The sequence below is a fragment of the Branchiostoma belcheri genome, unplaced genomic scaffold (genome assembly GCF_001625305.1).
Source record: "Branchiostoma belcheri isolate BF01 breed outbred unplaced genomic scaffold, Haploidv18h27 scaffold28, whole genome shotgun sequence".
Lineage (NCBI taxonomy): Eukaryota > Metazoa > Chordata > Leptocardii > Amphioxiformes > Branchiostomatidae > Branchiostoma > Branchiostoma belcheri.
In genome coordinates, this window is record NW_017803887.1 from 2,196,369 (window position 1) to 2,211,403 (window position 15,035).

General features: G+C 43.7%; 1 protein-coding gene across 1 annotated transcript; it reads right to left on the reverse strand.

Moving 5' to 3' along the window:
• On the reverse strand, positions 1-9,940 carry LOC109472561 (kinesin-like protein 3). The gene is made up of 12 exons (XM_019772345.1): positions 9,769-9,940; positions 8,997-9,099; positions 8,296-8,495; positions 7,629-7,774; positions 7,067-7,203; positions 4,476-4,641; positions 3,765-3,903; positions 3,244-3,436; positions 2,659-2,755; positions 2,472-2,520; positions 2,207-2,281; positions 1-93 (listed from the first exon to the last, which is right to left on the reverse strand). Exons 1-12 carry the CDS (start codon positions 9,928-9,930, stop codon positions 1-3), a joined length of 1,560 nt encoding a protein of 519 aa, XP_019627904.1. The 5' UTR covers positions 9,931-9,940.
• Positions 9,941-15,035: the final 5,095 nt, after the last annotated feature.

Below are 15,035 nucleotides of genomic sequence, written 5' to 3' on the forward strand. Positions count from 1 at the left end.
CTACCTTGCAGGTTCCGCGGCTGCACCTCCGTCCCCCGCCGCCTGTGGCTCCTCCTCACCGCTGTCCTCCCCGCGACTCAGCGTGAACGTTTTCTGTAGTGTCAGGAAACGAATATGGTAATTTTTGTATCTGTTAACCGTGTCCATTCATCTGTTGTAACCTGTACTTAGCCAAGTGTGGCAGAAATGTGCAATAAAGGTATTTCATTTATTCATTCATTATCACCGGAAGTATCCTTCGTGTGTGTGTGTGTGTGTGTGTGTGTGTGTGTGTGTGTGTGTGTGTGTGTGTGTGTGTGTGTGTGTGTGTGTGTGTGTAGTACGAAAGATCAGACAGATCTTTATTTATTTATTTATTTATTTCGAAACCTTTTAGCCCCGAAGGGCTAATCTTCCAAGGCTCAAACATTATAGCAATTACAACATAGTGGAAACATTTAAAAATACATACATACATACATGTACACCACATTAACAATAAATACACATAGATATAAACAATTTAAAAGTGGCGAGCAAGGGTCAAGGATCAGGTGACACTACTACTGTTTGAAACGGCTTTCTTAAAACTGATAACATCGCACAGTGTCTTAACGTCAGATGGTAGATCGTTCCAGAGCACGACTGCACGATACAGGAATGAGCGTTTTCTGCTGTTGGACTTAGGTATTGGTAATCTAAAGTTATGTGCGGAAGATCTGGTATTATGACTGTGAGATGCATGAACAGGCAAAAGGGAGTTGTAAATATTTTGTGGTTCGTGACTCGTGAGGATCTTAAAGAACATGACCAAAGTGCTTTTCAAGAATCTCTCTCTCACAGTCGGCCAACCAAGATCTAGATGCATCAGCCTGGTAGGAGTATCAGGAGTACATTTCTGTAGATGCATCAGCCTGGTAGGAGTATCAGGAGTACATTTCAGTAACAGTCTACATGCCCTATTCTGCACTACTTGCAGTTTGCGCATGTTGGAGTCTGACATGTTAGCTAAGACAGGTGCGCAGTACTGCACAACTGACAGAACCAGTGCACAAACAACAACCTTGCAAACTGCAAAAGGCATCGCCCACATATGCCTTCTCAATAGGGCAATGTTTCTTGATTGTCTTAACGCAATGTGAGTAACATGTGAGTTCCATGTGAGAGACCTATCCATGTGTAGACCCAACAAAACTGTCTCCCTCACTTCCTGTACCCTCTCAGTACCGATTGCAAGATCTAGTGAATTATCAGGCAAACTAGCGAGCCTACGTGGGGTTCCGAAAAGCATGCATTTAGTTTTAAGAATATTCAACACTAACTTATTCATGCAAACCCAGTCTGATAAACGTACAAGGTCAGATTGCAAACCAGTATTGATGTCACTAACAGTCCTACCAGCTTTGTAAATAGATGTATCGTCAGCGTACATTTCAGGTGTGCTGTTTAACACCGACGAAGGTAGGTCATTCGTAAACAGTGTGAAGATGAGTGGGCCTAAAACAGCTTCCCTGAGGGACACCACACTGAAGTAAGGAGGGTTCAGAGAAGTGACCGTTGATGTAAACAACTTGTGATCTGGCCTCAAAATAACTCCTCATCCAAGACATGGCATTGGATGAGAAGCCATATGATCTAAGCTTAGCTAACAGAATATCGTGGTCGACTAGGTCAAATGCGGCGCTGAAATCAACAAACACTGCACCCACCAACTCGCCTCTGTCAAAAGCATTAAGCCAATCATCCGACATTCTAAGTAGAGCAGAGGTTGTGGAATGATTTGGGCGATAGGCGTGTTGGTGGGGTGTAATGATGTTGTTCACAGTAACATAGTGCCAGACTTGATTATGCACAATCTTTTCCAATACCTTGCTCAAGGCTGGAAGCAAGACTGATGGGTCTGCTATTGCTCCCTGTCAATGGAAGTCTGGCGTTCTTTGGTAAAGGGCAAACCTTTGCCGTCTTCCATTGAGCTGGGAAATGGCATTCCATCAGTGACAGATTACAGATGTGTCTAACAGGTGCAGCAATATAAGGTGCAGCCAATCTAACTAACTTGTTCTCTAGCTGGTCAATCCCACATGTTGTAGACATGGGTATGTTAAGTAATAATCCAAGGACCTCATCCATGCTAACTGGGTTAAACTCAAAAGAACATAACTTGTCAACCATAATGTTCCGGTACCACAGATCTATTGACTACTATAAGCTAGGCATTTTTGTTTACCTGCGAAAGTCTTCTGTCGGAGTATTGTTTGTGCATGATGGGTTCAGTCACAGCTCGCAACATCTTCTGCATTTCCTGCGAGGAGAATGAGAATTTCAAAGGCTGACTCACAATTATGATTAACGTTACGTGTTGTATTTGGTTTGTGCAGTTATCACAGTATATTGTCTTCTTCGATTTTGAAACACGTTAAGACTGCACTGCGCCGTCTATAAACATGCCTTAAAGCACTTGCGTGAAGAAACAGGATGGGGAACTTACTAACCTCTCTGGGCAGTTTGTGATCCAGTTCAGATTCAGGCACGAATTCAGATCTGTTCAAAGTACAATAAAAAACATTAAGACAGACGAGAGTTGCAAGTGAGTGGATTCAATCTGGGCAAAAACCCCGAAATGAAGAAAAAAATCATATCGCCTGAATATTTTAAGTTAACACGCTGTAACTGACGCACCTGTCGTCTCCTATTGTCTGCAGTTCGGACTCTTCAGACTGGTCGGTAAGGCCCCCTAGCGCCGCTTGGATCCGCTGGATGAAAACAGCTTCTCTTGCTAAAAAAAAAGGAAGAGGTGAACCAATTTTCTTTCAAGCTACATGCTGCATTCAACAGAATATGTCAGGGAAAAGTAAGGAAGCAAATACGGCAATATGTAGCCGCTTTTCAGCTTTAGCGTCGTCTTGCTCAAGATACGATAGTATAGCAACTGTCCTGGAGCATTAAGGCTTCCCCTTGACATCTGCAAACATCTTAGGAAACAATTAGGGATCAACTGTGAATAATTTCATCTCTGTCACCTTCATTTCACGGCAATTGTCACAATTACTTCACTTTTGAGAGCAGTAATAGCTAGATTCACTAGTGTACAATTGACTAGTCATTACCTTGCCCTGATAAAAATGACAGACGGTCATCGCAACGACGGTTCTAGTTAAATAAAACGTGCTTTTGATCAAATTTGCTATTCAATCGTTCACCAAACATGGTGAAATTATTCATGAATGCATTAAATAAGGAATCAGGTAAACACAAGACACCTACCTCCACCTTCTCCGTCTCCTTTAGCTTTCGCCTCTTCTTCAAGATACGGCAGGATGTCCTTGAGCAGACAGTCCTTCAGCTTGAGCGCGTCTCCCTGTCCCTCCGCCAGCCTCCTCCAGGCGTTTCTCTCTCGGATAGTTCTCTCCAGCAGTTCAGACAGCTCGTTCCGGTTCGCCTTCGGACTGATGGATACCTGCAATGGGTGTGTGGCGTAGTGGTTAGTAATGTGTTGTTTTTTTCTAATCACAGCGTCGGGTTGCACTACGCCTTCATAATGCTCAGGTCACATTACCAAACCGGATTTTTATGAACAAAACATTTTTTAAAAATGTTTAGAAGCTCCAATTTGCAAATTGGAGCTTCTATGGCCCTGGATCTTCTCTGGTATACTATCCCTTTATTTCGGCCAATTTCTACTATTTTTTCCAGCGATCCGCGGTGCCTGGTAGAGGCTAGCAGAATCACATAACAATATGCAATGCAGTATTTTAATACAACTCAATACAGTGCATCTTAAATACCTTCTTGCAGGACTGTGCGAAGTTCAGGGTTGACATGTTCTCTAGTACACTGCCGCTGTTCCGGTCACAGGTCGCTACGATGACCGTTTGTGACGTCCCGTCCAGGCAATGTTTTAACAACTTCGTCAGAACACTTTCCCTATACAAGTAGACGAAAATTCACATATGTTTATAATATTATAATTCATATGCATATTCCTATGCATGCAGTTCTGTAGGGATCCAAGAAGAATATTATTTCCATTTATATTTATTGGAAATGACGCATGCAATTACTCGTGTGAGTACAAACAGACTCAGCTGGCGATGGTTGACTCACAAAAAGTAAGTAAATTAGAACCAAAGATGAAATATGAATCCTGCAATAAACGGAATGAAATAACAAAAAAGGTATCTATATTTCTTTTTTATTAAAAGAGATTCGAGCTAGTGAAAGCCTGTCTGTATTTCTAGAACCGACATAGCTGCATGTAAAGTTTAAGCTTTGTTCCATCACAAGAAAGGAACTCATCATGAATCTTCAGTCGATGTTATTCACCTTCAACAGACGTATTATCCACGTCACTTCCATTGCGCCCCTGACGTCATCACACTTCCGGCTTCCGGAAAGTCAGCGCGGCGGCATCATACATCTGATGAAGGCCGCACGAGACTGCATGAAAAGTTCATATTGAGTTCCTTTCTTCGGTTAAAAAAAAGGGGAAACCAAACCTGTAAGGGACGTGCTTTCCTCTCTTTCTGTCCGACAGCGCGGCGACGACGCGTTTGAGGGTGTACAGGCTGAGGCGGATTTTGCGGCCTTCCGCGCGGGTGAGGTCCGACAAGGCGGCGTCATCCTCGGTCTCACTACCGGCAAGGTCTACCATGAACAGGCTGGCTGTGAAAGAGATTATAGAAAATGTATTGAAGATTAAGAAAATGGGGCTCTTAGTGCAGAACCTCTAAGCCACCTTCCTCTGTGAAACACCATCCTTTAATGCTAGTGGTTGATTGATCTAGGGGCCTGTCCATGTACCAGTAGAAGGGCTGCTAAGACTAGTAGAAGCGTGATGTAGTTACTAATGTATAGGCTACTTTCTCAGGGAATGGATGGACATTGCTACTCCTTGCCGCAAGGCGTCGTTGTTGCAATGATGTGGTCCCAAACGTGACCGAGTCTTCATTCCTCTCGTCTCTGTATTGAATTTGATTCTTTTTTTACATAATATAATTGCAGTTTGCAACTTAATAACAAGGAAAATCGTAGATTTTGTACCTCCGGGTATTGTAATGTATGTTGCAGAATGTTGGGTGCATGTTGGGACTGTTCTTTAAATTAGTGAATGGTGTCTGGGTGTGTGTGTGTTCACGCGAATACCACGTGACACAACTATGCAAGAGGAAGCTACGCAACTTGACACCTGTGCGAACAAGAACAATATGATTATGAACGGGGATAAGTCCTATGAGTTGAGACTGTGCTTTTCAAAAACTCCACCTGTTCCACCTCCCCTCACACTTGGAGGCAAAGAAGTCCCGGTTGTTGAATGTGCCACGTATCTGGGCTTCAAACGTCACCGCAGCCTTAGCTTGGGTGGGACAGCCAAATCTTACACATGGCAAAGAAAGGCTCAACCCGTCTTCACTTTCTCCGCATGCTCAAGAAGGGCGGGATGCCACCAGAGGACCTGGAAACTGTGTATACGACTCTGATACGACCTGTGTTAGAGTATGCAAATGTCGTGTACGTGGGCTGTAACACAAAACAGAACAACACTCTTGAGGCTGTACAGAGAAGGGCGGCGAGAATCCTACGGCAACAGTACTCAAACAACTCCCTTCTCCACCCTCCAGGACAGACGGGAAACTGCAGCAAAAACTCTGCTCAAGCAAATGCGGCATGTCAGCCACACTTTGCATTCTTTGATGCCCTGCGACAGACACCAGAGCACACGGCGGTCCCTGAGAAATGGAAACCACATCTCCGTTCCGAAGTTCAGAACTGAAAGACTGAGGAAACCTTTTCTGTTTCAGGCAATAAGCCTCAGCAATCAAGATTTGTAAATAGTCCGCCTCTGTTAATGGACCTGAGCTACAAAATTTTAAATCTATTTAATTTTAATCGTCAATGTTGTGCTTTTTAATGTGTATCTCTTTTCAAGCTATTTTAACATGTAATCACTTGTGCAATTCAGCCAAGCAATGAATATTGGCTGCCAATCAATGTGAATAAAAAACAGTTTCAGTTTTAGTTTTTCGAAAAGTTTCGAAATGTTTGTAAGTGGCTAAATGATCTGTGAAATCACTAATCCCCCCTAGCCGACTGGAGCCCAAAAATAGAAAGGACAGGGGGCATCCCGTGGCGAATCTGGCTGCCCGACCCTCAGCGACCAGCGATCAACTCCAGTGCGCGGAACGGAACTTGCTCTCGAAAATGTATCAAGCCGCTACGCTTCCCCCGCGGCTGCCATCCCTCCCCACTTATCCCACACTAGTTCAAATCACGTAAAAAAACCCCATCAAAACATGCACAGAAGCGTGTTCATATCTTTCATGTTACGGTTAAAACTTAGAACCTCATTTTGAGCGAACGTTACAAACACGAGACAAAATAATATTTTCGAAAACAAATCGCAATCTTATCAGCAAGGTTTCATTGATTCCTGTTAGATTTAACCGGTACCAAACCGCGGCAGGCAGCTAAGAACAGCGACATATTTGCCACGGTTAGCACAAGTGGCGGTGATATATTCAGGTCGTGCCGCCATGTGTTTGTTTAGATATCAGTGTGAATAGCAGCCCTGTTTCAGACACGGCCGGCCTGCCGGCGTTTCCGGCACGGGCACGATAATGAGACGTTGATTGACGGCACATGTGGTTCACATCTGAACAGTTTCAAAGAAAGAATTTATCGACAATGCTGACACCCCTCTGTGTGAAAGGTCAGATCAGTGGTCGCGACCTCAATCGTCCTTATACATGCAAAGGTCAAAAGCTGAGGTCCACTTTCACACTGAAAGGGGTGTCCATCGGCGGTCTAAACGCATCATTTTGACGCACTAAAACACACATACTAAAAAACCAAAACAACGTGCACCATCTACAGCCCAACAGCAACACGTATACCAACTCCCAGACATATCCGTCCACCCAAACGCGAGAAACGGGTGCGAACGCAATTTTCGTCTTCCCTCACAAAACCTCCGCGCTCGGGATGTACATCCCTACCCGGAGGTAATAATTTAGGACATGGCATGAAAACTTACAACATTACTCGATGTTTTTAGCATTTTTTTTTTGGCAGCTTTACTTCAATCGAATACCTGCTCTGTCCTGTCTGACCAGCGGTTGTTTCGAGGCCTCCCATTGGACGGTTTTGGTCTGAATGACGTCCATCTGGATGATCATGTGGGAACGAGAGCTGCGCTGGTTCCGCTTCGTCCTCTGCTCGCGACGTGACCTTAAAAAGAAACAAAATGGCGACGCCATGAGCTTCTTTATTTGTCAAATTTGCTGTGGTCCGTATCTATAAATGAAGAAATTTTGAAGCTGTATTACACATTCAATAACAAAATGTTAAAGTTATGGCTTTAGAATTTTACCCTTGACTGATTTGCAAGAAGACATTTGTAACGACCTTGTGGCAACTAGCAGAATATCTAATGCTAACGGCCTTCAACATCTTGCCCTAGAAATTTGAAAAAAAAAACTTTGTAACCTTGAACTATCTTAAATGCCATGTGTAGAATTATCATAGTGGCCTATAATTTTTCAAGCCCCTTGTCGGGGTTTCCAGAAAAAGACACAAATTAACCTAAATTTCAAACTTTTTATGAAAAAAAATTGACGTTTAAAGTGTTGAAATGATAAATGTTGGGTGCTGACCTTGCGGCTGCCCGTAAAACTGTCATGGCGGCCTCGGCGCGCACCACGTAGTGGTTAGTGATGCCGTGTGGGTAGAACGACCCTCTCTTGTCAGGACCCCGGATGTCCAGACTCTTACCTGTGTTAGCACTAAACAGATCGTATACCTGGAAAAATAGAACATAGCAGGAAATTGAATTTGGTTGTAAATGTCCTTACCGTCTGGTCTCAGGGATGACATCATGAGAAGCTGTTAAGTCTGTTATGTCAATCTTTTCAGGCGTCGCCAAAAAATAAAAAGAAGACTTTGGATAGCTCATAATCAAGGAGTGTAATCGATAATCATAAAGAATCCATTGAAGTTTTGTAAGGGTTCCGTCTTTCTGCTGCCCCACTGTCTTACACACATTCTCACACAAACACAGCACACATACTTATGCAGACAGACAGAGACAGACGGACAGGCAGACAGAAAGAGGCGGACGGACAGACAGACAGATAGCTCAAAGACCTTCTCACATTCCCCGTTCCCGTGCGCACCTCGAGCACTAGTATATGGATTTCCGCATTTCTGTTTGGCTTGGACTGCTTCATCCTCTCACAAACAAACAAAACAAACAAACAAACAGACAGACAGACAGACAGACAAGCAAAGCAAACAAAACGAACAAACTTTGAGACATCTTACCTTCTCCATGTAGACCTCATACACCAGCATGTGTATGTCCACCGTGCGGCTGGGGTCCGCCTGTTCTAACCGTTCCTTCACGGCGAACATGTGCACCAGCGTGCGGGGCACCAGGCCCTCTGACACCGCCGGGTCCGTCTTACTGCGCGCCGCCTGCTCCGGACCCAGGAGCGTGTAGGTCTTACCCGAACTCGTGTGGCCTGAGAGAGGGAGACATATGATTTTGACACATATGATAGCAGACTGAGACTTGTAACTGAGCAACAAAATTCTACTTTTGCACTATTACGGCGCATCGCACTACCCTATTGTAGGTTCTACAGATAATGTTTAGAGTTAGGTACCGGTGTTCAAGGGTTAGGTGTAACATGAACAAGTCGTTCGGTGTAATATAGCCAGCTACCGCCGGCTATTAAAATAACGCGTTCGCGTTAAAAACTCTTCAAAACGCTGTATCAAAATCCCCACCCGCTCCGGAGCCTGCACAGGAGGCTACTCAAACAGGCTGCCACAGAACCAACCGCCCACGAGGCTCTCTAAATAGAGAGTAACCACTTTTTCGATGACAAGGCAGCTGAATTTCGTACGATACAGGCGCGACTATCTCAAGAATGCCCCAAGCTTACGATCGTACGATGATCGTACGAGTAATGTAGCCATGTCCTTGAAGTTTAACACCATTGTTCTAAACCCCTGCTTACCATAGCAGAGCACGCAGCCGTTGACCCCCTGGAACACTTTTCCGACCAGGTCGGCACCTGTGGCGTCATACACGTCCTGCTGACTACTGTCCTCTAGAAGTACCTGGAGAATAAAAAAAACATTACATTGAATAATGGGTAGGTAAAAAGTAATTTCAAAGGTAGTCTCATACATAGCCTTTTTGAGCCCGTAAAGGGTTATTGATCCACACTATGTCTAGGACACGGTATTGGAAGGTGGAACCCATCCCTCTCCTTCCACTGCCTTTTAGCTTTCCAACTAGCTAGCACCTAATACTAGTGACTATTAGTAAGTAATTCAATGACAGGAAATAGGAGAAACAACGCTATCAAAGGTAGCAGACTTCATCCCTACCAAAGAGCCAATAAAGTTGCTTAATTGCAATAGTTAATAATAATAATAATATCAAAGAAGACAAGTTGCTCAGTCGAAGACGTAAAAATTTTCCTTGAACGAATTTTCCATGACTAGACATGGTGACGGCAAGCTTTTTCTATCAACTTATTTTATGCCGCCACCAACGCAGAGGACCAATACTGGACAGGGCAACACTCATTTTCACTTAAGTGAGGAAAGTCGTGCAAAGTGCCTTTCCCAAGGGCACAAGATCGGTGGCATGTCAGGACTCGAACCAGGGACCTCGAGTCCTGACATGCCACCGATCTTATTCTTAGTTATTCTTGCAGATTTTTTTCTGAACATTTTAACGAGCAAACTACACAATTTCTTCATAGAAAAAGGACTACTTGCTTTGTCAAAGGAGTAAAGTTTTTCCCTTGAGGATTTTTCCTCGGGGACGTCTATGGTCTCCTTGCTGGGTCTGACGACACCGATGGTCGTCCTGTTGTCGTGAACTGTGACCTTCTCGTGTTCTGTGGATGTTTCTGTCTTCTGCGCATGCGGACCACGCATGCGCACAACCACACGGAGGTTGTCTCTCTTCCCACCTGTTAATTAATCAACCAATTAATCAAAATAACAAAAATATCACCAAAATTACCAATGAAAAAAACACAACTGCAGTTGGCGGAAGTTGTCTCCTTTTCCACCTGCCAATCAACGAATCAATCAATCGATTAATCAATCAATCAATCAATCAATCAATCAGTCAATTAATCAACCAATCAATCAATTAATCGAATTAACAAAACTATTACCAAACTCACCCATAAAAACACAACTGCAGTTTCAAATAAAGCCGCTAATATTACAAAATCCTTGATCATAGAGCTTCAAAACTGTATACTTCCAAACAAGAAGACCACGAAACATTCATAATCGATACAAAATATCATTTCAATGTGCTCCAACTTTCACAGCAGGTCTAATATTTTGCCATTTTATTAATCAGTACTGCTGGGGACCCAAAGTGGCTTATTTGGGGGAACTGTGCCATCTATGTTTCTTACTTGTGAGAACTGTCTCTTTACATGTACATGTACACATGTGTTGGTAGTAGGGGAACCGTACCATCTCTGAAAGCCTGAAGGATACCTACCCACAGTCACCGGCCTGTTAGCACTGGCGGTCATGTTTCCTCTGACAGCTGATACTGAAAAAAAAACACGAGTCGTTTAGGGTGACGGTCTTAGCCTGGTAGCCAGTCTTTTTAATAGCTTTGGTACTCTTCCTCGGCCGTTTACTTGCAAAATGAGATAGCATAGTACTAAAGCCGAAAAGGCTGGCATCAAGGCTACTTATAATTAGTTAGAGAAAAATTATTCATCTAGAAATGACAGCTATGTCTGGAATGCTGATGTTTGTACATGAACGTTTTTAATAAACCAGTCACAAGATAAATCCGCCCTAGGCCCATTTACCTTCTACCCAACTCTTGAATCATCATTTTTCGGGTGTTAGGAAATACCTGAATACAGACATTAGTTTTACTTTCCTAGAAATAACTTGACCCCCTCCCCTTGTTTCCTATTCTCAAACCAAGCTCTTCTAAAAATAACAGATACTAAGCGAACTTCTTGACCCTGTATCGATTGCTATTCCTTTTACTTTTAGAAAAAACGTTGCGAAGCAAAAGAGTGTACGTAGCTACAGCCATATATCGTTCACATGAGAATAGCTACTAAAAGTAATTTGATATTTTACGCATCATTTTGACAGCTTCACCTAAAATACAGTTTGATAATTATTCAGTAACATTAAAACCCAGGTTGTTGACATTTTCTTCTGTACACATAGCAAAATCGATCTTTTAACTTCAGGATACTGGAAAGGGCTACTGACAGAATTAAGTAATATTGTTTGTAAACGACCCACCTAGACGTGATGTCCCCAAATGACTCCAAAGCTACCAGCTAATGTTATTTTTGTTACAAGTACTAAAATAACTTCCGGTACACCGCCTTTTCCTACCCCTCCCCTTCACACATTGAAAATCGATCTGTTCAATAAAAGAATCTGCTAAAGGAAGAGCAAAATAGAGAACGTAACAAATAACTCACGTACACAAGACCTCCCGAGGTCCTGGATGAGTTGTTCTCATCCAATGTTTTCTTTCTCTTTCTCAAAAATGTTACTAAACTAACTTCCGGTCTCCGGATTTGTATTTAGTGAGCTACTGAAGTCCCTCTTTACATTGCAGATCGATATTTACTGAAACAATGTACTGAAGAAAGAGAAAAGAAGTGAACGTAAGAAACAACTCACCTAAGGCAGCCTTGCTTACCGAAATGACTTGATGTATTCTCCTTGTGTTTTTGTTTCCTCGCTCCAAGTTGTTACAAACATAACGTCTCTAAGCCGGCTTGTTCGCCCTGACGACCCATCAAGCCCCACACTTCACGTCGTCTTACCCCTCCGCGTTACCATGGAGACGCCCACTCCAAGACGTCTTGACCTTCGACCCCACGCACTCTTAAGACAAGGGTGTTGTCTCAGGAGTTCTCAGCCGTTCATCGTGGCGGGAAGGAGGCTTGTTCTAACCTCTCGTCTTACATCGTCTGGGCAGAGATTGATGTTATTTCTTACACGCATGATTACAAAACCAAATCCAGTCGCACCTTCAGGTGTTTACAACTCTTACAAAGAAAAACAAAGACTGAAAAAAAGTTGTACAGAGCGATATTTAGAAGCGACGCTATACCTTGTTTATAGTTCCACATACACGTTTGTACACGTACTATTCTCCATCGGGAATGTAATCTTGCTGTCTTATATAATATTTTCCTGACTTATGCTCTGCATTGCTCTTTCTTGAAAGAAAGAAAAGTGATCTCGAACCAGTTTTAGTTCACCGAAGAGCTAATCTCCCACTGGTCGTGACAAAGAAGACAGATTCTATGTACAGTATTTACAGATTCATTATACCGTGGAAATTCCCTTAGCTCTTTTTGACAAGTACAGTGAACAGTAGACCACAGCTTAACGTTTTGTCCCAAGAACTGCGACCCTTTCCAGTAGCGTGCCTGTCGGGTGAGCGACAACAGCTGGGATTCGAACTCCAAACCTCTTGTTCCAGAGGCAGGGGCGCTATTACTGGACACCGTACGCCTGTTTGACATTGGGTCTAAGGTGAAGGTCCTGCGAACCAAAGCGGCGAAGGGAACAGGCGAAAACTCGACATTCGTGTTTCAAGTAGTCTCACAACAATGTCTTAGACTCAAGAGCAAACTTGATACACGTTCTTACATTTTTAACTCATGTGAGCCTTACGTGAAAGTGTTGTTCATGGACGACACGGTATGATGGTTCGGAGTTGTACCTTAAGCACCCGGTGAAGTAGCGGCTTAGCTACCAATTCTCTGTTGATTCTCTGTATTGTCACTAACTACCATATGGACTACCCAGGCCTAGAGCCTCGGAGGACGTGATCTTTTTTTTTCTTGAGAACAGGCGAAAATCCATGCGCGCGCGGATGTCATCGATAAAACTAAGGCGGTGTGGCCTTAGATATTTGTTGTGCCCAGCTTAAAAGCGAACCCCTTGCGTCATACCCGTACATTAGTTTATGCGTCATACCCGTACATTAGTTTATGCGGCACGTAGCATCTTCCATTAACTATGGAACTTCAGCCCAGTCACGAATGGGCACGAACTGTAATTGGCAAAACCTGCAAAGAACCAAACCTACCGCTACATTAACGGTGAAGATCAAATGAAAAATAGCTTTCTTACAACTACTCAAAACCCACAAATCTTGGAAGAGGGTGGGGCATTATGTCTTTTGCGGCTTACATAGAAGAAGTTAAAACCCCACAATGTAGTTTTGGACAATTTATCTCATAGAATGTAGATGTTAAAATCCGTTGTTTTTTTGTTCCCGTGTCTTTGGTACCTGCGCAATTAGCCGACCTCCCCGACCACCAGCCAACCACAGCCGACATTGCTCCCGAACTACTCCCAACCATGGTTGGGGGGAGTTCGGCAATGTTCATGATACCATATTCGGCTACACAGGGGCTTTACTCTACATTTTGCCCCCCCCCCTCCCCATGGGACTATTGAATAGCAGGCCATACGTTTACAAATATACAAATACACATAGAAATATTTCATATGCACTAGCACTTTCGGCTTCATTTGTTAGTAATTGTGTAAGTGTAGAGAGATGTAAGACCATTTTGCCTCCATGAAAAAAACTGTTTGGGTCTGCACTGTCTATGTGTGTGTCTCCGTATATGTAACTGGGTTGTAATGATATTTGGTATGTGACTAGGTGTTGGGACGAAAAGGTCAAGGTCAGTTACGAGCCCCCTGGCCGCTTTCCTCGGTACTGCAACAGAACTTCGCTTTTAGTTTCTTTTTTCCACGATGTGCCTGTGTTAGGGTACCCAGCGGAATCACGAGAGTTGGCGGTATAGTTACAGAGCTAATAGACGGAAGTTTCTTAGCCGGGAGCGTCTCTCAGCCGAATGGACCACCCTTCTGTTGAAAACATCAAGGGACAGGCGACACGGGACTTTGTGGTCGTCACTAATTAGACCCGCTGTCACCGACAGTCCCGCCAAAAATAAATCTGGCTTTGGACTGTGTTTATCTTGTGGCAGCGGCTTGCCGGTGAGGGGAGGAAGCGGGGAGCCCGCACAATGCACCCTAACGAAGAGGCTAATTGGTTAACTACGCAAGTCGGCGGACGGACGCATGTTTTGGGCGCTAGGCGGAAAACATCGTCCGGCGGACAAAAGGACCTTCGTCACGGCGGGTAACCTTATCCACGGCCCTGCTGCAGAATGGAGAAACTACAAACGTACGAAACAGTCATTGTAAAAGCCCCTATCCGAGGCTTTTAGGCGAATGCTGGTCTGGGCAGGACTTCACTCGCCTGCTGGTCGGCTCCCTGAGCGCACTTCGGTGTCTCCGCTTCTTCAGAGTCAGCATAACGTACTACGGTAAGGAATGTTCATTTTCGTACTATGTAGGTTGTATACTTAATTTTTATTTGAAGGAAGGCGTGTTTTAATAGTCGTGTGCAAGAGGAGGTAACGTGAAAACAGAATCGAAGCGCTTAAAATTAATTTTTCCTGGGAGCTGTTGTGTTGTACAATGATACCCTTGTTATCAAATTTGCGAACAGGCTTCTTCTAAGCGGACGTTTAGACTTAACTTTGGCATATTTTTGACGCGTGTTTAGGTGTTTTAATCGGATTTTCTTTCTAGTACTGGTGTCATTTTTACGCCAGCTTTTCGGGTGGCAAATGGCAACTGCCCAGCAAGTGGATACAGCCTGGCCAATTTGATACTGTCTTTGCAGCCACCAAAAGATCTGTTGGAGATTAGCTTCTTTCTAAGAGATGAGAAAAACGCAACCTGTAATTAGACAATACATGTAGGGTTTTTATGCAGCGTTCAGGTGTAGCAGAATGTTAGATAAAACAAAACCAGCCCCAGCGTTACGCTGAATGACAGTAATACCAGCTACCAGGCTCGTCTTTGAGCTGCGTTGTAAGCTGATGATATGTTCAGCACCAAGGGCAGGGCAAAAACACCAGTCAGATGCTTTGAGGTAACGTAGGTATCTTCTAATGAAGCGAAACGTGATGCTTTTTCATGTAGTGCATTTT